This window comes from Crocodylus siamensis, chromosome 1 (assembly GCF_052110815.1).
Source record: "Crocodylus siamensis isolate JL-2025a chromosome 1, ASM5211081v1, whole genome shotgun sequence".
Taxonomy (NCBI): domain Eukaryota; kingdom Metazoa; phylum Chordata; order Crocodylia; family Crocodylidae; genus Crocodylus; species Crocodylus siamensis.
This window is the reverse complement of record NC_143395.1, coordinates 194,746,509-194,774,031: the sequence shown is the minus strand read 5'-3', so window position 1 is coordinate 194,774,031 and position 27,523 is coordinate 194,746,509. Positions and strand designations below refer to the sequence as shown.

Here is a 27,523-nt window from a genome sequence, read left to right as displayed (position 1 = left end):
TCGGTGCCTGGCCCGGCTCCTCCGCCCCCGCGTCCCCCTTTAAATAGCGCGGCGCTGCTGCGCGGCCTCAGCCCGACCACAGCCCCAGCCCCAGCCCCAGCCCCTCCGCCGGGAGCCGCCGCTGCACAGCAGCCGCCGTGCTCGGAGCGGGAGCGGGAGGCGGTGACGGGGCGATGCCGGCGCTGGCGCTGCTCGGGCTGCTGGGGGCCGCCGCGCTCGCAGGTGAGTGTCCGCGCCCCGGACAGCGCCCGCCGGCGGGCTGTGTGCGTGCGCCTAGACGTGTGTGTGTACATGTGAGCGTGCCTGTGTACATAGGAGTGTGTGTATGTACATGTAAGCGTGTGTGTGCATGTGTATGTACGTGTGTGTGTGCATGTTGGTGTACATATGAGCGTCTGTGTGCGTGTGCATGGCTGTGAGTCTGTGCACATTTGTGCATGCTTGTGTGTGAGAGCATGTACGTGTGCATGTGAGTACGTGTACATGTGAGCATGTGCATGTATGTGTGTGTGTTTGTGTGTGTACATATGAGTTGTGTGTGTGTGCATGCCTGTGTGTACATGTCAGTGTGTGTGTGCATGTGTGCATGCTTGTGAGTATGTGTGCATGTTTGTGTGTGGATGCCTGTGTGTGTGTGTGCATGTGTTTGGCATGCCTGTGTGTGCATATGTGTGTGAATGTGTGTCTGCAGGCACCCTCTTCCCTCTCCAGTCCCTCTGTCTGCCTACCTCTTACAGAGACAAAGATAGATGCTCACACCTGCACAGAACTCTGCACAGAGAAAGCATAAAGGCATGCATGCATGCACACGCACACATACACATATACACCCCCCCCCCGGTGTCCTGCATGTATCTATGTGCCATAGCATGCATGTGTATGGGTCTGAAGGCATCAGTGTGCCCATTTGCAGGTAGGTGTCTCCACAGAAGTATACCAAGTCTTTGGGGTTTCTGCAGTGTGCACAGCATGCACCTTTGTTTATCCCATGGAGGTCTCTAGAGAGACACTACAGTGCATCGAGCAGATGTCTGCCCAGGTGTGTATGCATGCATCAGCATGCATGTATGCATTGTATAGTGGTACTGTAGTGTGTAGGTGTCTCCACGTGTGTAAAATCCCTCTGTATATATCATGTGTGAGCACTCACAAATGAATGCACACACAGATTTGATCATTTGTGGTTGGCACAGACCGGGAACCATTCTGACTTCTTTAGTCTTCTTAGCTAGACTGGCCAGAAAGTTATTAAAAACAAGCAAGAAGTTATTGAAAACGAAGAGAAGAAACAATCTCCATATCATAAAAATACAAGCAGATAATAAGCACCTGGCTCGTTTGCCAATTATTTTTTAACCCATCCTTTTAACAGGCATGTGTTGGGGGAAAAAGTCTGTCTGGAGAAAAAAGCTGGGCTTTATTTAAAAGGGCATGAAGATAAAACGCCTTGCTAGAAACTCTTCTTTTTAAATTGATGCTTGTCTTTTAGTTGTTGTTAACCAGCCTACTTTAAGAAACAAGCCAAAAAAAAATGCAACCAACTAAACAAAGACCCCTGATGCTGGAGAAGGGAAATGTTTTATCCTGGAGGATTACGCCATCTGTTAAGAGTTGTCTTTCTATCCAACTTAATGCAATTTTTTAGAGCGTGGATAGTAGTGCTTCTTCTCACTGGAACTGGCCAGTCGCCAGAAATCTGGGATGGATTTATTTGCTGAATCTATCAAACAGAGCTGGAAGAAGAGAATGACCAAATGATTCTGAGTGGTTTATTTTTCAAATGGTCTGTGAGTTTGCCTACTTCTCCACTCAAGGCAGGCACATGAAGAGCCCTGGAGATTCAACAAGATGCTCCAAAAGAATTATCTGTCTAAGGAGAAGTGCCTACGCAGGCAGAGGTTTCTATAAAATGGGTATTGACTAAATACAACATATTTCTAGAAATTTAAAGGGAAAGTATATACATGGATGGCTAACAAATATAATTCCACAGGTGGAATGATCGTTATTTAACTCTCCACTCAATTAAATGTCACAACAAAGTTTAGAGGAGCTCAAATGTATTAGCAGTAAAGACATAGAAACATGTGGAATGTGGAACATGTCAGTGAAAAGATTTCCAGTTTAATCTGTCTTTGCACATATAATCCATTTGGGGTTTGATTCTGTCACTTGTACTTGCATTGAGCAGTACTGAGCTCCTTGAATATTCCCTTGACTACAGTAGGAATAATTCCAGAGCAGACTACTCTTTAATGTAAAGGACCTGTTATTGGACTGCTTGGTAGTCTTTCTAAACTGGGTGCTAACAGTATAATTTGTGAGAAGAACTAAATTAAAAGCATGTCTTTTTGCGTACACTATTCTAAAACTAATCAGTCATCTGTTTATTTCATTGCCTATATAACACTTATCATTCTTTCCCTACTGTTTCTCTAAGTCCAGTTTTATGCGAGAGAAAGTTAATTAGCCTCAACTGGAAAAATATAACTAGGAAACTGATTCTGAAGTAGCAAAGTCAGTTTGGGGCCAGCTCCAGAGGGAGATGCACGGGCAGAAGCCCGTTGCACCCCTGTGAGCCAGGCCCCCCACAGAAGGACACATGGTGGACTCTGACCCTGCTCCCCAGCACAGCTGGGAGGTAAGTGAGGCCTGCAGTGGGAGGGGATTAGCCAGCTGCAGGAGGTAGCTGAGAGGAGCCAAGGAGGACCATGCCCCAGCTGGCTTCTACTTGGCCCAGCTCCCCAGGATGCTACGTGAACAGAATGCGCGAACAAAGTGCACAAACAGGAGTGCTCTGGGCCTGGTGCACGAGTTAGCATAGGAGGGCAAGCAGGAGAGGCATGAGGCTCTAGGTGGGGAGCCTCAAGAGAAGGGTCAGCACTGCAGTAGCCAGGACTACTATCTGTGCAATGGTGGAAGGGATGCGTTGCACCCTGAAATTCCCCCCTACAGCTGAACCTCCTCTCCTGCTCTGGTACCACTGAGACTTCCACCCAGATAAAGCCTAAGGTTCCAGCCTCTACCCAAACAGAGCCTGCAGTCCTTGCCCACACCTGGGTGGAACCCATGGCCCAAGCCTCCACCCAGATGGAGCCTCTGGCCTCCATCTGTGGAGGCTGCCTAGTATGGATACAGACAGCTGGGTTTATGAGCACTGACACCTCCCCTTGTGGAGTGCGCTCAATGGTGGAGGCCTTGGGGAGCCAGATTAGGGAGCTTCCGGCAGTGTTGCGGAGGCTGCGCACCATTAGGGATGTAGAACAGGAGCTGGATGCCTACTACAAGGTTCTCCACCAGAAGAACGAAGTGGAAAGAGTAAGGATGGTTGGCAATGCCAGGGCAGAAATGAAGAGCCACCATGAAGTCCAGCCAGGGGTTGCCTGGACAAAAGTAGTCTCCGATCCAAGGAGGCACTGCAGCAGGGTTACTATTCCCCTGGAGCTGTGCAACCAATTTGAACCCCTTACATCAGCGGAGTCAGTCAAGCTGCTGGCTCCAGCATGTCAGGATGGAGGGCCATCAGCAGCCACATTCAGGAGAAAGCACAGAGTGTTTGTGGTGGGTGACTCCCTCTTGAGGGGGACATAGGGAATGATCTGTCGCCATGACTCCTTAGGCCATGAGGTCTGCTGCGTCCTAGAGGCTCGTGTCTGGGATGTAGCTGAGAGGATCCCCAAACTCATCCAGCCCTCCGACCACCACCCCATGCTTCTCATCCATGCGGGCATGAATGACACTGCTTGGAACAATCCCAGCTGGGTCATGAGTGATTACAGGGCTCTGGGGGCTGAGATTAATGGTCTGGGGTTGCAGGTAGTTTTTTCCTCGATCCTCCCCGTCATGGACATCAGAGGGAAAGGTGCATTGAAGAGATTAACAGAAGACTCTGGCAATGGTGCCATTGTGGGGGGTTCGGCTTCTCTGATCACGGTACACACTTCAGGGAGAGAGGCAGCGGCTTGTTGGGAAGGGATGGCTTCCACCTCACCCTGAAAGGGAAGCAGCTTTTCTCAGCCAGAATGGTTGACCCACTTGACAGGGCTTTAAATTAGGATCACTGGGAGATGGGCAATTAACAGTTCAAGCCCAGGTCACATCAACCATAGTATTAACAAGTTAGGTAGCCCAAGGGAACCTACTCTGATGACAGCCCAAGGAAAGGTCACATCCCAGCTTATGGGGAAGCCTAGGGCTTCCCGTGGCAGGCTCAGTTGCCTGTACACAAACTCCAGGAGTTTGGGAAACAAGCAAGAGGAACTGGCCCTTCTCCTGACTGACAAAGATTACAATCTTGTAGGGATAATGGAGACCTGGTGGGACTCCACCTACAACTGGTTCATAGGTATAGAAGACTATACCTTGTACAGGAGAGACCATGTTGGGAAGAGGGGTGGGGACGTAGCTCTCTACATGAAGGAGCTAGATCTTGAATTCAATAGGGAACTGGCTGAGGCTGCAAACTCTGGATGCATGGTTATTATGGGTGACTTCAACCTCCCTGACATCTCTGAGGGAGAGCTATTCAATAGGCTGAGTTATTCAATGCATTTTTTGCCTCAGTGGTCTTGAATAGGAGTCAAGATAAGTCTCCTAATGAGCTCTTAGACGAGCATCAGAGGAACACCAGCCCACTAACTGTTGACACTGTCTTGGTGCAGAGTCGCTTGGATGGACTGGATGTGTTCAGGTCAGCAGGCCCAGAGGAGCTGCATCTGAGAGTACTGAAGGAATTGGCCGGTGTCATAGCAGAACCACTGGCACAGCTGTTCGAGCGCTCATGGTGCTCGGGTCAGGTCCCAGAGGACTGGAGAAGGGCCAGTGTGGTCCCTATTTTCAAGATGGGGAGGAAGGAGGATCCGAGTAATTATAGGCGAGTCAGTCTCACTTCCATCCTTGTCAAGGTCTTTGAAAAGACTATGAAGGATCGTATCAGTGGGAATCCAGCAGGGGAAAAAATGCAGCAGGGCAACCAGCATGGATTTGTAGCAGGTAGATCATGCCTGACCAATCTGCTTTCATTTTATGACAGGGTCACAAAATGCTTAGACGCAGGAGTAGAGGTGGATGTCGTTTTCTTTGATTTTAGCAGGGCCTTCAATACGGTATCTCATCCCATTCTCATAAATAAATTAAGAGGCTGTGATATAGATATTTACACGGTCCAGTGGGTGGCAGATTGGCTTAGCAGTCACACCCAGAGAGTGGTAGCAGATGGGTTGGTATCGACCTGGAAGGATGTGGGTAGTGGGGTCCTGCAGGGTTCGGTCCTTGGACCTATACTCTTCAATATCTTTATCAGTGAGTTGGATGTGGGCGTGAAGTGTGTACCCTGTCCAAGTTTGCGGATGATACTAAATTGTGGGGTGAAGTGCACACTCCGAAGGGTAGGGAATGATTGCAGGCAGACCTGGACAGGTTGAAAAAGTGGGCAGTACACAACAGGATGCAGTACAACAAGGACAAGTGCAGAGTGCTGCACCTAGAGCGCAAAAATATCCAGTACACCTACTGGCGAGAAAGTGACCCTCTTAGTGCAGGAGTGGAAAGGGATCTCGGAGTCACAGTAGACTCCAAGATGAGCATGAGTTGTCAGTGTGACAAAATCATCAGCAAGCTAACTATACTTTATCATGCATCAGCAGATGCATGACAAATAGATCCAAGGAGGTGATACTTCCTTTCTATGCGGCATTGGTCAGACTACAGCTGGAGTACTGCATCCAGTTTTGGGCACTGTACTTCAAGAAGGATGTTGATAGACTCGAGAGGGTACAGAGGAGAGCCACTTGTATGGTCAGGAGCTTACAGGACAAGCCCTATGAGGAGAGACTGAGGGACTTGGACCTCTTCAACCTCCACAAGAGAAGGCTGAAATGTGATCTTGTGGCTGCCTAAAAATTCATTAGAGGGAGGCAGCAAGGGAACAGAGATACTCTGTTCACCAGGGCACCTCTTGGGGTAACAAGGAACAATTGTCACAAACTGACAAAGTGCAGATTTAGGCTAGATATTAGGAAAAACTTCTTCATGGTAAGGGTGTCCAAAATTTGGAAAGGCCTTCCAAAGGAGGTGATGCCCTCTTCTATCTTGGGGGTCTTTAAGAGAAGGCTCGATAGGCATCTGGCTGGGGTCATCTGACCCCAGTACTCTTTCCTGCCTAGGCAGGGGGTCAGACTCAATGATCTGTTGTGGTCCCTTCTGACCCTAGCATCTCTGAATCTCTGAATCTCATGGGAAGAGCACACGGCCAAATCTGACTGGTCACATACCTTCCTTGCTTGCACTGATGATCTCTGCCTAATGCAAGAGGTCTACAGGCCAAGTAGGGGAAAGACACTGCTGGATCTGTTTCTGGCCAAAGGGGATGATTTGGTGAGTGATCTGAGGATCAAGGGGCAGCTTTGTGACAGCTATCATGAACTGATTACTTTCTCTGTCCAATGCAGGCCAGGAAAATTTCTCAGTAAAACAGAAATACTCAACTTTGGGAAGACTGACTTTCACAAACTCAGGAGATTGGTCAGTCAGGCACTAAGAGACCATGGCCCCTCAGAAAGGAGAGTCCCTGAGGAATGGTTGTTCCTTAAGGACACAATCCTCAAAGCATAAAGAAAGTCCATCCCACAGGGAAGGCAGTCAGTGGGCTAGGAAACCCCCTTGGCTCAATAGGCAACTTTTGGACCTCCTGAAACCAAAAAGAGAAGCCTACACCAGATGGAAAATGGGAATCATCACCAAGAAGGACTACACAGCACTAGCCTGCACCTGTAATAAGCAGACCAGAATAATCAAGGCAGAAACCGAACTCAAGCTAGCCATGGAAATCAAGGACAACAAAAAGGCCTTCTTCAGATATGTGGGAAGTCAGAGAACAAAGACAGCATTGGACCCCTGCTAAATCAAATGGGGCAGCTGACGTCTGGTGCTCAGGAAAAGGTCAATCTCCTAAATGATTACTTTGTGTCAGTTTTCCATCTGCCCAAGTGAGTCACCGTGTTGTACAAGACACAGAGTATCCAGGGTGTGGGAGATGGTCCCACAATTGACCTGGATCAAGTGAGGGAACACCTCAAGAGGCTCGATATCCATAAATTCATGGGCCTGGATGGAATGCACCCAAGAGTCCTGAAGGAGTTGGCAGATATCGTAGCATACGCTATGGCAAAGATATTTGAGAAATTGTGGTGCTCAAGAGAGGTACTGGATGACTGGAAAAGAGCCAACATGGCCCCAATCTTAAAGAAAGAAAGGAAGGAAGGAAGGAAGATCCAGGGAATTACAGGTCAATCTGCCTGACATCCATCCCTGGAAAGATCCTGGAGAAAATCATCAAAGGTTTCATCAGCAACAGGCTAACAGAAGGCAAATTTTCTGAGTGCCAGCCAACATGGCTTCATTGCTGGAAGGTTTTGCCTGACCAACCTTGTCTCCTTCTATGACCAGGTGACACACTGCCTGGCCAATGGAGATGAAACTGATGTCATGTATCTGGATTTCAAGAAAGCCTTTGACTTGGTCTCCTATAATGTCCTCGTGGTTAAGTTGGGGAACTGCAGCCTTGACCATCTCATGGTCCAATGGCTGGGGAACTGGCTCTGGGGCCGAACCCAAAGAGTAATAGTTGACAGGAGGAAATCAACATGATGCAAGGTGACCAGTGGAGTCCCTCAGGGCTCAGTACTTGGGCCAGTACTCTTCAACGTCTTCATTAATGATCTGAACTCAGGTGTCAGATGTGAACTGGTGAAGTTCACGGACAATACTAAACTATGGGGGAAGATGGGCACACTGCAGGACAGGCTGGGGATGCAAGCCTGTCCAGGTTGGCCTATAAGGTGGGTGGACCAATATTTGATGGCACTCAACATAGAGAAGTGCAAGGTACTCCACCTTGAGAGGAAAAACCAGCAGCGTACTTATAGGCTTGGCAATACTATGCTTGCTAGCACCACGACCAAAAGAGACTTGGAAGGTCTTGACTGACCACAAAATGAACATGAGCCAACAATGTGATGCTGTAGCTGGCAAAGCAAACCAAACTCTGGCATGTGTCCACCAGTGCATCTCAATTAAAACCAGGGATGTCATCCTTCTGCTTTGCTCAGCCTTAGTGAGACTGCAGCTGGAGTACTGTGTCCAGTTTTGGGCCCCCCACTTCAGGAGGGACGTGAAAAAACTCGAGAGAGTCCAAAGGAGAGCCATCCACATGATCAAAGGCCAAGACAGCAAGCCTTATGAGGAGAGGCTGAGGGACATGGGACTCTTCAGCCTGGGGAAGAGAAGGCTCAGGGGGGACTTGGTGGTAGCCTATAAGTATACAAGGGGGGTGCACCAGGATCAGCTGTTAACCAGTGCTTCCCAAGAGATAACAAGGTCTAACTGTCACAAACTTCTGGAAGGCCAATTTAAACTGGACATAAGGAAAATTTTCTTTGCGGTCTGAGTGTCCGTGGTCTGGAACAGACTTCTCCCCCACGAGGTGGTGCAAGCACCTACTCTGGACTCATTCAAAAACGTTTGAATGCTTATCTTGCTGGGATCATTTGGCCCCAGCAGACTTCCTGCCTATGGCAGGAGAGCTGGACTCAATGATCTTGCAAGGTCCCTTCTAGCCCCTAATGCCAATGAAATCTATGGAAGTCTGTAGTAATAGAAACTTTTGTTCATGTTGCTTTTATTTCACAGGTTTGTTTTACAACTCAACTCAGTAAGAGTTTACTTGGTATTTATGAATGAATAAATGAGTAGCTTTATTCTTATGCATACTACATCATTTCTTTCATAAGTTAAAAAACAGATGTGGTGTATTTCTGGATGTTTAGTAGTTTGTGCCAGGAAACATCAAGAGGCATCAGATAGAAAGCAGGATGACTCCAACTATAGAAGCACAATATGTCTATAGAATAGAGACCATCCTCAAGTGCTGTCCTAGAATTATAAATTAGAGAGGAAAAGCTGGGGGGACGTGGGAAGGCAAGGTGGTAGAGAAGGGTATGAGGAGAAAGACAGACAGAGAGAAAGAGATGTTTAGATTTAGGGCCTGATCCAAAGCCCATTGAAGTCCATCAGTCATTCCAAGGTTATTTATTGAATATTTTCCTTTGTTTTTAAAATTACTTACAATCAGAACATCATCTTTCAGCAAATTTTGACAATTTTGATTTTGGATGTCAAGCAACAATACATAAAATATAAGATTAATGAGCCAAGTGCTTTTATAAACAGCTATTTTCAGCAGGCTCCTGGGTTTTATGTTCACATTTAAAAACCTTGGGCTTATGTGACCTTTGTTAAAAATGGTTTTTGCTGATATTTTTCTTCCAGTAAGAGATTATACTGTCCCAAGACATCAGTGTTAAGTAAAGTCTATGAGAGTGAGACCTTTTTTTTTAAACAGTGACTCACCAAATAGCTGATGTTGTTCCAGCTAAGCAACCCTGAAGAGATGCAAGTCAAACTAGCATGGCTTTATGTCTTGATTATTTTCAAAGGTGCTGAGCACCTGTATTTCTCATTGTGTTTAATGATAGTTATGAGCACTCAGGGATTCTGACAATCAGCCCATCTAGCTTTAAGCACATTTGCTACAGGAGCTGGAAATATGCATGTGATTTCTGTGAGGTAGGGATTTGTCTTTTTCAGGTTAAGAGTTTAAAAAAATAGCAGTCCTCATCCTGTGCATATCTTGGTTTTGTTTCCAGAGCTCTATGTTCTGTTAAAGAGGTACAGGCGGGTGCTTCACAGCCTTGATCTGATCCTTTGTATTGCTTTGGTGGTGCAAAAGGATTGGAAACTATCCCCATCCCCCCAGTAACTACAGAACTAGTATTCTATAGCTACTACTATGATACAGGATTCATATGGAGAATGTAGTGAGAGTGTGCCAGATGGTTGGCTAGAGACTGATGCTAGCTGGCACAAATTAGAGCATCATATGCTGGGGACAGTGTGGGACATGCTGACTCCCTGATGGCCACAGAGAATTGACCTCTTATATTATTTCTGATCCTATGTGAAGTCGTTATTCATTCTCTTCTTTCTTGAAGGGAAGAAAGTATTCTTTTCTCCCCTGTGACACTGGTTCAGAGCTCCCAGATTCTCTGGACATTGCTATAATAATGTCACACATTCTATTAGCCTTTGAAAGTCATCTTTCATCCTCAAATAAATGCAACTTAATGAACATCTATCTACCAGTGAAGAGACTGGTTCTTGGTGAGACTGAAGTTTTGTAAGAACAGAATGGTGTCATTAAGTGCTGTCTTGATTCCTATATCAGTGTGTGCTTGTGCACCATTAGCATAATGTTCAAGAGAGTACTTCAAGTTAGAACTTTTAATATTTTAAAGAAATGAAGCAGTGGTTTCATTTTATAGCAGAGATTCTATGTTTGAGATTTTTACCAAGTTAGACAGGTATTAATCAGATGGAGTGTTCTTGGCTAGATCTGTGGAAAAGGCAAAAGTAGATGTCACCAACTGTTGATTCATACTTGCACAGCAAACTTTGCAGATGCTCTGATGGCTGCCAATGGGCCATGCTGCAGAATGTGCCTCACTTATGAAGGTGAAAGGCATCTCTGAGCCGAGTCATCTCTATTTACAGGACATGACTATATCCCAGCAGAATCCCCTTTTGCGCGGAAATGCAGATGGAATGTCACCTTCAGGCACAAGGTTATCCAGAACCACATGGAGAGGCCTCTGCTTTATCTTGTTTGTGGGGACAAGTTTTAGTAGGAGCTTGAAAGATGCTGCACACCCTACGTGGCACTATGCAGTGCTGTACTTCCTGTTTCATTCTCTCTTCCTTTCTCCTCCTCCCCTACACCCTCTTGTTACAAAAACTAAAATGAAGGATGCAGCGAGGCTGTATTCCAGCAGCAGCATTGGGGTTACCTTGAATGTGATTTATTCTTGTTAGTTAAATAACTGAAGCTTCGCAATACCTGTCACAGTCAGTCACGAAATACCAAACGGTAGGAAAAGGGGATTAGGTTTATGCAGCACCATCCCTTGGTCCAGCAATTGATGTTATTCTGGAAATGATCCAGTGAGGACTTAATACTGCTTGGAGCTTCACTGGAGTCATTCTGGGATGGCAGCTCTTCATTTGGAGGAAAAACCAGTCCATGGTTGCACTGCTGTATCCAGGCTGCTGGGCTTAGAAGGCAGGCCAGCAGAGCTCCTAGGTATTATTATTATTATTATTATTATTATTATTATTAGGTTTGTTCATTATTATTTCATAGAGATTGAGCTATCCATGGTAATGGCTTCAGGCTCTGTTCTGCAGGCCCTCACTTGGTGGGCTAGAAAGGACTGCTTCAGTGCAAATCACAGGCACCTCTTTGCTTTGCAGGAAACTTCATTACATTTGCCTCATTGTAGTTTCATAGTTTCTAGGGTTGGAAGGGACCTGAGCAGATCATTGAGTCTGATCCCCTGCCATGGCAGGAAAGAGTACTGGGGTCAAACGACCCCAGCAAGGTGTACATGCAGCCTCCTCTTAAAGATCCCCAGGGTAGGAGCCAGCACCACTTCTGTTGGAAGTTGGTTCCAGACCCTAGCTGCCCTGACAGTGAAGTAGCACCTCCTGATGTCTAGCCTAAATCTACCCTCTGCCAGCTTGCGACTGGTATTCCTGGTCACTCCTAGTAGAGCACAGGACTTTCCCAGTGCTTGCTGGTCCCCTTGACTAGTTTGTAACAGGCCACTAGATCCCTACTCAGCCTTCTCTTGTGGAGGCTGAACAGGTTCAGGTCCCGTAGCCTCTCCTCATAGGGTCTGCCCTGCTCACCCCTGACCATGTGAATGGCCCTCCTCTGGACCCTCTCCGTGTTGTCCACATCCCTCTTGAAGTGCGGCACCCAAAACTGGACACAGTACTCCAGCACAGCCTGACCAGTGCCGCATAGAGGGGGAGGATCACCTCCTTAGACCTGCTTGAGATGCATCTGTGGATGCATGACCAGGTATGGTTGGCCTTCCTGACTGTATCCCCACACTGCCAGCCCATGTTCATCATGGCATCAAAGATGACTCCAAGATACTTTTCTGTCTCTGTACTTATAAGAAGGGAGTTCCCCAGCCTGTAGGTATGGTGCTGGTTCTTTTTCCCCAGGTGCAGTACCCTGCACTTGTCAGTGTTGAAACCCATCCTGTTCTCATCCGCCCACCCCTGTAACCTGTGTGGGTTTGATTGCAGCCTATTCCTCCCTTCTAGCGTGCCCACATTCCCTGACATCTTAGTGTCATCAGCAAATTTGAACAGTGCCATTTACCCCCTCGTCCAAGTCACTGATGAAGAAGTTGAACAGTGTGGGCCTGAGGACCGAGCCCTGGGGGACCCCACTGCCCTCATCTCTCCAGGTCGAAAATGACCCATCCACCACCACTCCTTGGGTGCGGCCCTCCAGCCAGTTGGCGACCCATCTGACTGTGTGGGTGTCGACACCACAGTCCCCCAGTTTCTAAACGAGAACGGGGTGAGAGACAGTGTCAAAGGCCTTCTGAAAGTCCAGGAAGACTACGTGTACTGCTACCCCTGCATCTAAGGATTTGGTGATCTGGTCATAGAAGGCCACCAGGTTGGTCTGACAGGACCTGCCTCTAATGAAACCATGTTGGTTGCCCCTAAGCATAATCTCCCCCACTGGCCCCTCATGGATATGCGCCAGAATAATTTTCTCAAAAAGCTTGCCTAGGATTGAGGTAAGATTAATTGGCCTATAGTTTCCCAGGTCCTCCTTCCTCCCCTTTTGAAGATGGGAACAACATTGGCCCTTTTCCAGTTCTCTGGCACCACACCAGAGCACCACGGGTGCTTGTAAAGCTGTGCCAGTGGTCCCGCAATGACCTCAGCCAATTCCCTGAGCACTCTGGGGTGGAGATCATTTGGACCAGCTGATTTGAATACATCCAGTCCCGCCAGAAGTTCCCTAACTAGTTCCTCACTAACCCTTGGCCTAGGTGTGTATTGTTGTCTGCACAACTAAACTGTTCTTCCCCTTAATCTGCTGCAAAGAATGTTTCAATCATAGAAAAATAAGGCTGGGAGTGACCTCAGGATCTCATCTAGTTCCCACCACCTGCTCAAGGTAGAAACATCTCTGTCTGAAACTATCTCATCCAAATGTTTGTCTAACATGCTCTTAAAAACTTTCAATGATGGCAACTTTATGGTTTTTCTAAGTAATCTGTTCCAGCGCTTAACCACCATCATCATTAGAAATTTCTTCCTCATATCCAATCTAGATCTCCCTTGTTGCAATTTAAGCCCATCTTCCACTGTTTTAAAGCCCATTCAAATCACATGGTCATAAAGAAGGCAACAATTGAATTTAATGTGATCTCGTTTTGCACAGTGACTGCAGAGTCAGGCTAAAAATTCTATATAATTTTATTTGTATATGTAAGTACCATAAATGTGCACAATGTGGCATGTCAAAGGTACAGGGTCAGTTTGAACTCAGAATCACCTTCATTTCTGATTTCTTATGTCTGGCTGGCAATCTGACATCATTCTGTTTCTAAAAACCTCTGAGTGAACCCAATTCATGGGAAGCAACGTGGTTTGTTACAGCAGAGCAACCAAGCAAGGAGAGATTTGCTGCAGCATGGAATCAGAGTGAAACGATCTATTAATTAATTCAACACTTCCTTTCTAAATGGGCCAGGTTTCTCAAAGCTGGTGTGCAGTTAGTTACAGCTCCCAGTGCCAGGTCTCTTCAGTGAAAACTCCTTATGTTTCTGTCAATTCCTTCTCTTGGGATTTTCCTCTGAACGGAGGTGGCTGTAGTTCATCTCCAGGAGGCCCAGGCAGAGGCAGCCTCTCAGAGGAGACATGGAATCAGCACCTTTCCACTTGCCCATGTCTAGTCCATGTCTTCCTTCCAGGGGCCTTACACTCTTCAGCTACCAGTGGACTCTCACCTGTTGTGTGGGAGACTTCAAGTTGTTTTCCCAAAATTGGGCTCCAAAACCGTGAGCCTCCCCCCAGCAGCCATGCTGTACCATACCCAGCACCTGGATTAGGCCCTATGGGAGTGTATATAGTGACTGGCCACATCCACATGAGGAGCTACTTTGCTGCATGGCATTTTCCTTGGGCCTTGTATAGTCAGAACAATCACATCAGCTTTTGTGTTTTGTCTTTAGGTTAAAAACAGCAGTGGTTGCAACAAAAATAATGACTGTGTTGCAGTGTTTTGCTGGGCTACCAGTATGCAGACATGAGCTTTACATGTTTAATAACTTAGAGCAGGAGTCAGCAACAGCAGAGAACACCTGTAACCTCAACTTGTAAGATGTTGGCATGCCGGGGCAGACGGCGGGGGAGCTATGAGGTTTTGGATCATTTTTGTGAAAGTGCAGTCCCGGCCCTTTCCCTGCCATCTGCAGGGGTGCATGTGCACCTGCCACCAGCAATAAGCCGGGCTGGGGCTCTGTGGACCCTGGTCTCCCCGCCACCTGCTGCGAGCAGCCCAGTCTCTATGGCAGGCGAAAGGGGCCTTCCCATAGCCTTGACTGGCTGTGGTAGGCAGCCAGGAGGCTGCAAGCAGCTGCACTAACCCCGGCTCCACTTGCTGCTGGTGGTGGGTGCATGCACATCTCAGCAGACGGTGGAGAAGGGGCTAGGGATGTGCTGTCACAACAAGGATGGGGCCTCACATGGCTCCCTGTCTGTCTGTCTAGAGGCACATGTGCCAAAGAAAGTGTTTTTACATGCCACACTCTGGCACATGTGCCAGGGGTTGCTGACCCCTGGTTAGAGCCTTATAATTCACTTCTGAAAGAGCTTTTTTACATGTAGGCATCACAGAGCATTTCAGTCATTTGCCCAAAGTTATGTATTTAGTCAGGAGCAATCTGCAGAACTGAACCCCAGAGCCTGGACTGCAGCTCTGTTCTCTTACACAAGCCAACAGCCCAAGGCAGCAGTTACTTTAGATTTGTATTGTCTTTCAAACAAGGAAAGGTATGATGGTAGCTGATTCTGCAAGGCCTTACCCAAGCAAATATTTAATTTAAAGCTCATTTGTCTGAGGAAATCCACATGCAATATTACTATATGCTACTATGTTTTATGAGTGCCTGACAGTTGACATTTTTTTGCCTCCCAGGTGTCAGTGCAATACCACTGGAAAAGGACCATGTTGAAGAAATGGTAAGCAGCCATAGCTCACAATGTGAATTCATCATATAGCAGTCAAAAAAGTGCTGACCAGGCATAACCACCTGGAAGAAATTCTGTGTGCAAAGTTTTATCACAGTGCTGACTATGATACTAACTATGCCTTTGGCATCCCATTTTCAAAAACCTCACTGAAGCTCCACTGACTTTCAGTAGGCTCCTTGGGCTTCTAAATGACTTAGATGCTGTTAAAAATGTCACCATGTAAATGTTAAAAAAATATTAGACGTGCTTATTTAACCAACGGGAGCATAGCTGAATCACGGAGGGTGATACTGCAAACTTAAACCAGCTTATGAATTTAATGTTGCTGCCAGGTGAAATAATGAAAATGGATTACTGCTGTAGCAGGGGCCCTATCTGTTGGGAACTCCTCAGACTACCATCTCTGGAAGGAGGTGATCTGCACCCCCGTAATAAATAAATGGGAACTGCTGCAGGAAACACGTGCCTGCTGGCCACCAGTTTTTCCTCAGTGGCTTTTTTTCCTCATGGGAGAGAGAATCTGCCACAAAAATGTTTTCTTCTCTCCTCACAACTAAACCTCCATGATGGCACTGACTTATGGCAGCGGTGTCAAACTTGCTTCCCCCCACCCCAGGCCAGATCCAGACTATGGGAATCCTTGAGGGTCAAACCCAGACCCGCTTTGAGTGGCAGTAGGAGCAGGATGAATGACCTCAGGGAGCTGTGGGGGATTAATGCAGCTGTGGGTTCCCCTGCTGCTTCTAAAAGATGTCCCCAGTGGGGCTCCATACCTTGGATTTCTGGGGTGGGTCCCATCCCTTTTTATCTCACTCCTGAATTCCCACCCATTCCAGGAGCCCCCAGGGGCCAGATCATATAAGCTCCATGGGCCAGATGCGACTCACAGGCCATATGTGTGACACCTCTGATTTAAGGAAATACTGATGTCCTGGACCAGAGAGAGATTTTTGGTTGTGAATCATTAGCTCTATGTGAAACTTGAACTAGTCAGAAGCCAACCACCCCTGTACAGTTTCTGTGACTAGGCCTCCAAGTTCTTAAATGATATTATATTATTTTGTCTCAAAAAGCTATTTTAGATTGTTTTGTTTAAAAGTTTTCCATATTTTAATTGTTCCTCCCTCCTTGCAAGGACTGTAGAGTGCAACTCACAGTGCTAAAGAGCCAGATTAAAATTAAAGGAAAGATACAAGGATAAAATCTTAACATATTTGTATGAGCTATTTCAAATAATTTGTGAAATCTGTGGGCTTTACAGAATACACAATCAATTACTGGCACTCAAAGGAGGGATGCCATTTCAGACACATCCCTGTGCTTCACATTTTTCATGGGCTTCCTCCAGGTTCCCTGAATTGCTCTTTGGAGGTGCCTGTGCCTTCACATTCTCTGTATAGAGAGCCTACGTGTTTAACACTGAATTGCTCCTCCATTGGCTGTCTAAGGATCCTAAATGCTTAACCCGGTCTGTTTTGGATTGGTCTCCAAACAAGCACCTAATTTATAGGCATTGTAACACCCAAGTAGAGATGGCCAATCTGGATCTGAATGTCAGTAGCAAATCTGAGTGTTGGACCCAAATCTCTACTTAAACCAATAGACACATTCCCTCTCTTTCTCAGATAATTTCAGAATAGCCAGCCCTTGTAGCTGCAGATGTTGCTTTCTTTATTATTTGTGTGAGTAGAGCTTAGTAGATGAGATCAGAATCGTAGTGTATTACAGTCCATTATGTAAGTAGACGAAAGATAAGAGAAGGGAAGAGTAATGATTTTACAGCTGTGGAACTGAGGTACAGAAGGATTGAAGTCACACATGAAGTCTCCAGGACTGCTGGGAAATGAGTCCTTGTCCAATGCCCTAACCACAAACATTCCCTGCTTTTTCATGGTGCGTGGTTAGACATATACAGTAGGGCTGTGAGAAGCTTCGGCCCCTGACTCAATTCAGAGGAGATTCAGCCTGATTCGGTGGCTGAATCTCCAAATCCAAATCAAATCAGAGGACCCTTTAGTCTCTCCAGATCAAATTGGAACCCTCTGAATTGATTCAGAGACATTTGGAAAGATTCGGCGAGTCGGACATAGACACAGCTTTAAATGTTTTTTCTACATACCTCTAGGTAGCAGGGGCTCATGATTGCTGCAATGCTGGGGTGCATGGAGTGTCCCATAGAAGCGTGGGGTGGGGGGCGGTCCCTAGTGCACTTGGCAGCAGACCTGGAAGTGGACCAGAAGCACTTTTGGGTCCGCCGGGGAGCATGCTGGGGGCCCCCCCGTGCCCCTCCCCCCCCCCCCCGGCTCAGCAACTGGTGCCTCCTGGGTTTGTGGCAGGCACCTGGGGTTCCCCTGCTGATTGCTGAACTGGGGAGGTGTGGGGGCGGGGGGGCCCAGCGTACTCCCCAGCAGACCCGGAAGTGGATTGGAAGTACTAATGGTCCACTTTCAGATTCTCTGTCAAGCATGTGGAGGGCCCCCCCACACTTCTGCTGGACACTCCATGCGCCCCAGCATCGCAGTGTTCACGAGCCACGCCTGCAACCTCAAGGTACATAGAAAAATCTTTTAAAGCTGTGTCTGTGTCTGAATCACTGATTCTCTGAATCAGCATTGAATCTTCAGATTCGGATTTGGCTGAATCAAATCAGGGACAGTGATCGAAATCAACAAATCAAATCACTGTCCCTGATTTGGGCTGAATCTGAATCCAAATCAAATAGGGCTCACTTCGCACACCCCTAATATACAGAGACTGGTAAAGGCTTACCGTGAAAATGTGCTTTCCTTCTAGGTAACACGATGTATAGTGGAAGTTCTTTCTAACGCTCTGTTGAAACCAAATGCTCCACCAATAAATCCTCAGTGCAAAGAGATCCTCAAGAAGAGTAAGTACAGTATTAAATGAATTAGAGGTGCTAATTGAATCACTGCTTTTGCTGATGAAGAATTTGCTCAATGTGGCTATTCATTTTATAAACAAAGTAATTTTTTATGCGTTCTCATTTTAAAAGGGGTGATCCTTCATCATTTTAATTTTATGTATATTAGAATGCCTTAAAACTTGATAGTACTTCTTAAAATGGCAACAGTAATTTTACATTGTCTTTTTATGAGCTCTGAACTGTACCTACATTTTTAAAGGGATATGAAAAGCCATTCTTTTTTCCTGTTGCCCCCAAATACTAATATAGAAGATTGTTGCTCTTTTTAAGTTGAACAGGAACTTACTCTTTTGTTTTCCTTATTGTTAAAGGCCCAATCTTGCACCTCATACTGATATGAGTGGTCTTTATTTGTATGAGCAATCCCACTGAAGTAAAGTGAGCTATATGTGCAAGTAAGGAATATGCACACATTACAAGTTTCAGCAACTGGGCACTTTATTGATAAAACTGGAAAAAATAAAGTTCAGAGTGCTTGCTACCCTGCATTAAGAATAGTAGAATTGTATATAGGACTGGCTCCAACTAGCTCAGGCTAGCTACAAGAAAAAGTTATTGTGGAATTCATTGCCGCAGGAGGTGGTAGAGGCAGATAACATAGCCAGGTTCAAACAGGGACTGGTATAAATTCACAGATGATGAACTCATTAATGGCTTTTTAGCAGAATGGCTAGAGATCTGGCATCTCTAAATTAATAAATGGTGAATGCCAGGGAGGGTACTGAAAAGGGATAGATCACTCTAGAGCAGGAATGCTCAACCTCTGGCCTGCAGGCCAGATCTGGCCCTTGGCACCATGTCATTCGGCCTACAGGGCTCCCAAAGAGTCTGGAAATCTGGTACTTCCATCTTACCAAATCTTCAAACCTATGGGGAGCCCTGGGCTTTGCACATGGGTGCCTGATCCAAGTGCACAAAGCTAAGCAGGAGCACTGTCAGGGCTCAGGGCCCATCTGGATGTGGGAGGCTGAGAGGAATCTCAGTGCAGGTGGGAGAGGTCATGGTGCTGGGACCCAGGACCTAGTCCCATCATGCACTGAGTGGGAAGCGGTGGTGTTGGGCTTCACTGCCCAAACTCAGCATGCAAGGTGGATTGGGGGCAGTGGACCTGAGCCCGACATGGGGGAGGAGAGTCACTCCTCCCCTCCCCCTGCAGGTGCTCTGTTGGTCAAGGCCAGGCTGGGCCCCCCCCGCCCTTCACCTCTGCCATGGTAGGCCAGATTTTTCCCCAGCTTGGGCTTGCTCCCTCCAGACCATGTTGGGCCCGGGCCGGGGCCCCACTGTCACCTATGACGCCATGGCGTGCCCACTCCTCCCCACCCCTCCAGCGTTGGGCCTGCTCAGGGATGGGAGGAACGGGCTTAGGGCCGACATGGGGGAGTGGGGTGGGGGAGGAGTGGGCCAAGGCCTGATGGGGGAAGAGGACCTCTCTTTCCCTCCCCCAGCCGCCACTGCTGCAGCTGCAGCTGCATCACTTTTCATCACTTTGGTACTACAAATTCAAAGATCTTGAAAAGCCTTTTTTTAGGGGTGTGCTCATACATTGGTCCCATATCAGATCAGCACCGATATAAGGAAAATTGGCTGTATTGGCAATTGGCTTTTTTTGGCTGATAATGCCACCAATAAATGCCCTGTGCATGTGCACAGCTTCAGTGAAGCACACAAATGGCCAGAAACGCAGCTCCACAATGGAGAGAGCAGCTGGGTCTGGCTGGTAAGTCTGTTGGGAGGGAAAGGGTGTGGGGTAGATCAAGGTCCCTGCAGTGAGGGAGGGAGTGGGGCTGCACACACACCAGGAGGCCATGGAGGCCATGTGGGGCTGAGGCAGGGGAAGTTGCTGCATAGTCAGGGCAGGGCATGGGATAGAGCCGTGAGCAGCTCATTCAGGGAGTGCAGGGGGAGGCAGTTCCCACCACTGCACATATCCTGGGAGGGCTTGAGGGGCGTGTGCCCCTGGATCTGTGTGCGATGAGGGTGGGCTGCTGCTGCAAGCTTCTGCTGGGGCCAGGGCTGGTCTCTTCCTGGCAGGAGGCTGTGTCGGGCTCTTTTCTGGTGGAGGCTGGGCCAGGCTGTGTTTGAGAGGGGGGGTTACGGTGAATTTTGGGGTGACTGCAGCCCCCCCCATAGCCCCTTCCAGCACCACCACTACCTACCCTGAGCACAGCCCTGCCCCGCCCCCCCCGCTGGTAAGAGCCCAGTGCCACCCTGGCCCCAGCCCACAGTGGCAGTCTGCCCTCACCCAGTGCACAGATCTGGGGACATATGGCCTCTTGGGGTGTGTGCAGAGGTGGGAGCTCCCCACCCCTGCACTGTCTGAATCAGCCACTCACAGCTCCATCCTGCACCCTGCCCAAGTTGTGCAGCACCTGCCCCTGCCCCAGCCCCACCTCAGTCTGCCCCCTTCCCTCCCCCCACAACAGACTTACCAACCAGATGCTGCTCTCCATGCTACCCAGCTGCATATTGATATCGGCTAATATGGCTCATTAAAAATTGGCCATTGGTGTTGGTGCACCCCTGCTTTTTTTAAATAGAATTTTTGAAAAAAATTGAATAGATTATAACAATGTTAGTTCTATTTATTAGGGCACTTGAAATCATCTTAACTTGCATGGAGCTGAACAGTTAAGGACTGGCTTTCAAAGGTGTGAAGAACCCAGAACTTCCATAGATTTTATGAGGAATGACAAATATTTAGTACCACAGCTAGTAAAAAGTATGCTAGAAACTGTTCTGAGATGAGACATTTTGAAACAATTTAAAGGCAAATTTTCAAAAATGTTTTGATTTTGATGAAAAAAATTCATAGCATTAAAATGATCAACTTTAGGAACAACAGATTATTTTTTAAACTAAAAAATTGGCAAGCCCTATTTGTCACATTACTATTTATACTGAATAATGTGGAAATGGAGAGTTGGGTTACTATTTTAAAATATGTTTAATATTGTAGGTGCTAGGCATGACAGAGAAGAGAAAAAAAATGAAAATGCAGATGAACCACTTGAAGTAAGGCATCTGAAAGAAACAGGAGAGGATGAAAAACATCAACATGTGAGTGTGGAAGAAGAGCAAAGTCAGAATGAAGAACAGTCTAAAACAGACATGGAAGGACCTGAGGAGGAGAAACGCCATCATGAGGAAGACAGGAGTAGGGAAGAGGAGGAGAAATTCCATGCTTTGGCCCAGGGTCATCCTTCTCCTGAAGGTGGAACCTATAAGGAGGAAAACAATCATCAGGAAGAAATAAGAAGTGAGGAAGAAGAGAAGGAGAATGGCTATAAAAAACACTATGACAGTGAAGAAGAAAGCAAAGAAAACAAGCATCATGATGAAGACTCAAAGCATGAGCTTATAGACAAAAAATCCCATACTGCAGCCAAACATGTAGGGGAATTCCTTGACAGAGATGACAAACGCTTCATGGGGCATAGGCATTCAGAGGAAAGGGTGAACAGCCAGGAAAGTGAGGAGAAAGAAGAGGAGGAGGAAGAGGAGGAAAGCAGTGAACAGTACCATCATGAATCTAAAGAACGTAGCTTCTATCAGCATAGAGGGCATGAAGAATCTGAGGAGATGGAAAAAGCTGGGGAGGAAAAGCGACGCTACAGACCAAAACATTATCACAGGAAGTACAGAGAGGGTGATTTCTCTGAAGAGAAGAGAGATCACAATGGTGAAAAAATGGAATCCAGTGAAGAGACCCCTTTATGGGATAAAAGGAGCCATTATCAGAAGCGCCGGTATGAAGAGCCTGAGCATCATCATGAGGAGAAGAGGGGTTTTCATGGGAGACACAGTTCTGAAGAAGTGGAAGAAAAGAGGCACACTGGCCATGGGAGTGAAGAGTACAGAGAGAGGTGGCAGAGCGAAGAAAGCAGTGAAGAGGTAGACAAGAGGCATCACCACAGTGAGGAAAGCAAAGAAAAACGGCATGAGGACAAGAGGCACCATGGTGGATCACATGAGGCAGTAAGACACCATCATGAAGGAAGGACACGTCACAGTGAAGACAGTGAAGAAGATGTGGATAAGCACCAGACTCATGGCAACAGGAATGAGAAGAGGCATCACAGTGAAGGGAGACACCACCTGCAAGAGAGTGAAGAAGAGGAGGTCCCAGATCTATACAGCAGAGAGCGTAAAGGGCAGGCAAGGCACTATGGCACTGAGGAGAGGTACAGTGAAGAGAAAAGGCACTATCTTGGAAACAGCCAGGAGGAAGAAGAAATAGAAAAGAGTCTTCACAGTGAGGAACAAAAACAATTTGATGAAGACAGTATGGAGAAAGTAAGGTATGGGGAAAAGGAAGAGTATAAGAGCCATCTCCCTGCAGAGACTGAGAAGAAAGCCACAACTTCATATGGCCCTTTCTACTCACGTCTCCAGTGGAAAAGCAGGCATTTGGAAAAAAAGGACAATACAAGAGGTCAGATTCAGGAGAGCGAAGAGGAAGGCAGACCCACCCTGAGCGAAAAGAACTTCTTTCCTGAATATAACGACTATGACTGGTGGGAGAAAAAGCAACTTCTGGATAGCCTGAATCGTGGGCATAGTGAGAAAAGGAATCTGGGAAAGATCCACAAATTTGATATGAAGAGGCAATACAGCAGAATGGATCAACTCGCCCAGCTTCTGAATTACAGGAAGAAGTCTGCTGAGTTTCCAGAACTATACAGTTCTGGAGAAGACATGAAAAAGCGTCATGTTATCCGGAGTGACAAGGGAAATCTGAGCCAGAGGCCCCTGACAGCAGAGGAGGTAAGTGCTTGAGTCTCTTTGAAAAGTCAAGTGAAACTGATGTTAACTTAACAACGTGCTCAGCCCTTAGCACCACAGGAATGTTGGTGGAATTGCAAAGGGGAATGATCACAGAGACGTTGCTGATGTCTGTTCCCTCCAGGAATGGATCTTCAGCTGATATGAATCAGTGTTGCCTGACAGGATACCTTGGAACTACACAGCTGTGCCCTTTTTAAAATCATTTTAGAGAGATAGTACAGGTGTCTGCACAGGCTCCTGTTCTTCTACAACAAGACCTGGGAAAGGACATCTTTCACTTAGCAGGGTCCTAGCCAGCACAGGACCTTTCAGAGTGCAACTGCAAACTGTGTCCAGAACAAGAGCTGAAATAATCAAACAACTCTACAAAACAGTTGCTCCTGGCTTGATTTAAATCTAGATCTGTTGACTGCTTGACTTCTTGAGTGTAATGCAAGAGTAGAATTTGGCCCATAGTTGTCTTGGACAATTCCTGCATGTCATTCCCATTATTCCCATATTTGCCATTTAAATGGCCATTCTGTAGAAACCAGAATGTCAGCACGTATGTGGTGGGTGCAGCAGCACATGAAGCACCTGATATTTTTGGTAGCAGAAGTTAACTGAGTTGTGTTCACGTGAAAATAGAGAACAGTCCTCTTAATACTCATCAGGAGGTGCATGAATCTTTTCCTTGGAAAATTGTGATTCTGTGGGTGTGAATTTTCTCTTCATTCATATTATGCTTATGTGTATCATCAGATAGAACCACTGAGATCACAACAAGCTTATGCTGACATCTAAAGAGTTTGAGCAGGCCTTTTTCCCAAATGGATGCGATTTCAAGTGCTAGAGGTCTAGTAGCATGGGAAATGCTATAAACTACAAGTGTTCTTAAAATACTTGGTATAATAGGGCCATCAACCTTTGAAACACTAACTCCAGTTAGGCACCATCTCAGATATCAAGGATATTTGGTGTAATCCTTGGGCACAGGTAGGGTAGCAGGCAGAACAGGAGACTACACAGAGCTAGGGAGGTTGCTATATGTTAGAGAGTTGAAGTCTGGGTATAGTACAGCCTTTTTAATTAAATGATGTTATCATTTATAAAACTATATCAATTATAAAACGTATCAGTTATAAAATGAGATTGATCACCCCCTGCAGGTGATATAATGGATGACATGCACTGCATACCTTAGGTATAACTGAACACCTAGCAGTGCTAGGTGATTTCCATTATTCTATAAAAGTGCACGTGAATGTTAAAGCCTCCCTGTTCACCTAGGAAAATGACAATTTTTTATACTGGTATGTGTAAGATTCCAGGAACTGGTATAGATAATAGTAAATAGCAGGTAATACAAGGAAATCCTTCAGAGATTCAGGTATTTTGTGTCTGGAAGGTCAAAGTGGCAAGTTCCTGCTTATTCATATACCTAATTCATTTTTTTCACTTTTTTATTAAACATGATTTTTTAGCAACCTAAGATAGAATTCTCTGTCCCTTGAGGCACCTAAATGGAAATTTTCTACCCTGTGTGTTTTTGGCCCTGCCTCTGGACTGTGGGTGCATAAGCCTGCATGTATAGACTGAGCATGCTCAGCTGACTATACACTGTCCATCTGGGCTAAGGACAGAAGTTACTCATAAACCACTTTAAGTGATCAGAAACTGGTTTAAACCTGTAACAGAACAGAAGTTCAGTGCACATAAACCAGTTTTAAAATGGTTAAAACTGGTTTAAGATAAACCTGGTTGAATGTAGCATCAGACTTAACTGATTTGGGTCAAACCGGTTTATGAAATTTCTGTCCTAGACCCCTTCCTGGTTTAAGTTAAACCAGGTTCCCCCAGCATCCCAATATGCTTTTCAGCCCTGGGCTGGGCTGTGCTCTTTGCTCCAGAGAGCAGGGCTAGTTCCGCCCCAAAGTATGGGCCCCTGAGACAGAGGGGCAGGGAGGAGATTTATTCACCCTCCCTCCCATCTCCCCCTAGAGAACTGCAGCTGGGGTCTGTCTGGCTGGGGTGGAACAGCCTCTCCCTACAGTCACTGCTACAGTGGCAGGGGTGGAGGTGTGGTCAGACACCGGTTGGCATGGTCCCGCCATCAGCCCACCTCACCCATGGCTGAGGTTGGGGCTTGTGGGGCTGAGCTAGGCTGGTCCACAGGCACTGCTGAAGACAGGCACAGAGGGGCTGGCCCAGGCTGGGCTGTAGGGGTAGGGCCCATCCAGGCTGACTGTGGCTCGGGCTGGGGTTGTGGGAGCTGTGCACCCAGATTTTCTGGCTCCCACAGCTGACTAGGAAGAGCTCTGCCCCCATGGTGCAGCCCAGCCCGGTCCCTCCATGCCCGCCCTCAGCAGAGCCCCAGGTGAGGAAGATGGATAGTGGATAGTCCCAACCCCAGGGAGAGGGCCTTTCCCAGCCAGCTGCGGCTCTGTGACAGCCTGGCTCAGCGCACTCCAGTGGAGGGTAGCTAAGCAGTGGCATTGAGACAATGCTGCTGCAGCTGTGGGTGGGTGCCCTGGCAGCTGGACTGGCTGTGCGGGCTGAGGGCCCTGTGCCTGTGCATGAGAGGGAAAACAGGGGTGTTTAATCCCCCTCCCTGCCCCACCTTTGCCCAAGGCACTGCCTCTACCAGTGTCGTGCCCTCCACCCCCTTTGGGGACAAACCTAGCAGGGGCTGCTTCCTCCCTCCCCCTCTAGGCACACCTGGGCTGGGATCCCACCCCAATCATACATTAAACCCCTCCCCAATCATACTTAGCTTCCTGCCAGGGCCTGGGCACCCAACTATAAAGTTACTTCACAGGTATTTAAGAAGTCATATAATATTCATAAAAACATGAAGAGGAGAGAGAATATGGACAAGCTTTTGGGCACCAAGTACCCTTGTTGAGGTGAGCTGAGGGAGGACATTTGATGCTCAAAAGCTTGTCCAACAGTTTTCCCAACTATACAGTTGATCCAGTAAGATACCAGAAAAAAAATCCTTGCTTCTCCATTATTTCCTGGGCTATTATGGCTATAACAACACTCCAACCCCACTAGAAATATAGGGCATTTATACACATACCTTTTTTATCCCGTGATGCGCTGGAGATTTGCTGCTTCAGAGCCAACTTAATTCATCGAGTCTGTTCTGCACGTGAGCTGTACTGCGCTGTGTGCAGTTATATAAGCGGCGAAATGTGCATCAGTGCACAGAAAATGGTGGCAGTGTGCTTTTGAACTAAAGCACCTTCTGTGTGCTTTTGAATTAAAGCACCTTCTATTAAGGAGACATTTAACCTAGCAGTGACTTTATGGGCATTTTTACAAGTAAAAGTGCCTGGCCCTGTGACATTTGCAGTTGTATAAGGGGTGAAATGCATGTCAGTGATGAGAAAATGGTGGCACGCTTTTGAACTAAAACACATAGCAGGTGTGTAAAAATGCCAATAAAGTCGCTGCTAGGTTAAATGTCTCCTTAGTCCACTATAAAATTCTCTGCACCATGGACCCTATTTGGAATTCTTCACTCAAGAAAAATTCAGGCCCCAGAGGGTGCATCTACACAAGATGCTTTACTGTGCAGTAGAGCAGTTTACTGTGCAGTAAGCGTGCATGTCTACACATGCACACACTGGCTGCTGCAGGGGGCCAGTGCAGGGCCAGGTGGGGCAGAAGCAGATTGCTGCCATGAGCAGCAAATCTTTTCTAGATCCCTGCATATGTAGATGCCTGCCCGGGAACATTTACTTGTGAGTAGTTTCCTCGCAAGTAAACTGCTCTGAGATCAAATGCATGTGTAAATATCCTCACAAATAAGTAGGATAAACAGTGATGAGTGACATCCTATAATTAGAGTTTCATATGATGATGAATGATATGAAATACCGCATTCTAAAGTTATCTTGGTATTGATACTTCACAGGAAAAGGAACTGGAAAATTTGGCTGCCATGGATTTGGAACTGCAGAAGATTGCAGAGAAGTTCAATGACAACAGGAGAGGATGAAGATCACTAGTGAGTGGTGTGGCATTTCAAAGCTAGGTTTAGCTTTGCTCACTCAGTACCTATATAGCTTGGCAAATTAATTGCCACTGAAGTGTAATTTGTCCTAAAAAACCAGGAAATGCAGTTTACTGTCCACTCAAGTGTAGTGATTTATACTGCTGGAAATGTTTTTAATTTGCCATTATGCTATTGAGATTTGAATAGCATGAATTCTAACATATAACCTTACATGCAAAGCAGATATTTTTAATATGCTTGTGCAAATATTTGTGTCAGTGTTCTTCAGAAATATTTGTCTGAGAGTTTGAAATAATAAAAACATTGATCTAGGACCAAATCCTTCTCCTTGCCTGACGTGTTTTGGTTTTACAATTCTGTGGTTACTGTCAAATAACCCAGATCAGACAAATAGATCTATACACAACACTGAAATGTAAGTTATGGATATTTTTTTAAAGGTTAATATAGAACAGTGTGTCTTTTTCTTCAGTTTCAGGATAGCAAGTGCATGCAAAAGTATGCCAGGAGCTCTATAAGTTGAATCAGTTAACTTAATCCATTGTGAATTACTGTGGTGTAAAATTAGCAAGGAGCTGAACATACATTAAAAAGATAAGCATACTGCA

General features: G+C 46.6%; 1 protein-coding gene across 1 annotated transcript; it reads left to right on the top strand.

Moving 5' to 3' along the window:
- CHGB (chromogranin B) lies at positions 1-27,523 on the top strand. Its single transcript, XM_090051729.1, has 5 exons — positions 1-222; positions 15,128-15,171; positions 17,977-18,070; positions 21,084-22,891; positions 26,814-27,523. The coding sequence occupies exons 1-5, from the start codon at positions 174-176 to the stop codon at positions 26,895-26,897; spliced, it is 2,079 nt and encodes a 692-aa protein (XP_089907855.1). The 5' UTR covers positions 1-173; the 3' UTR covers positions 26,898-27,523.

Excerpts from the sequence above, each read along its gene's own strand:
- CHGB (XM_090051729.1), top strand. The coding sequence starts at position 174 with ATGCCGGCGCTGGCGCTGCTCGGGCTGCTGGGGGCCGCCGCGCTCGCA. Across the intron at positions 18,071-21,083 it reads CAAAGAGATCCTCAAGAAGA|GTGCTAGGCATGACAGAGAA; the intron begins GTAAGTACAGTA and ends TTAATATTGTAG. Across the intron at positions 22,892-26,813 it reads GGCCCCTGACAGCAGAGGAG|GAAAAGGAACTGGAAAATTT; the intron begins GTAAGTGCTTGA and ends GATACTTCACAG.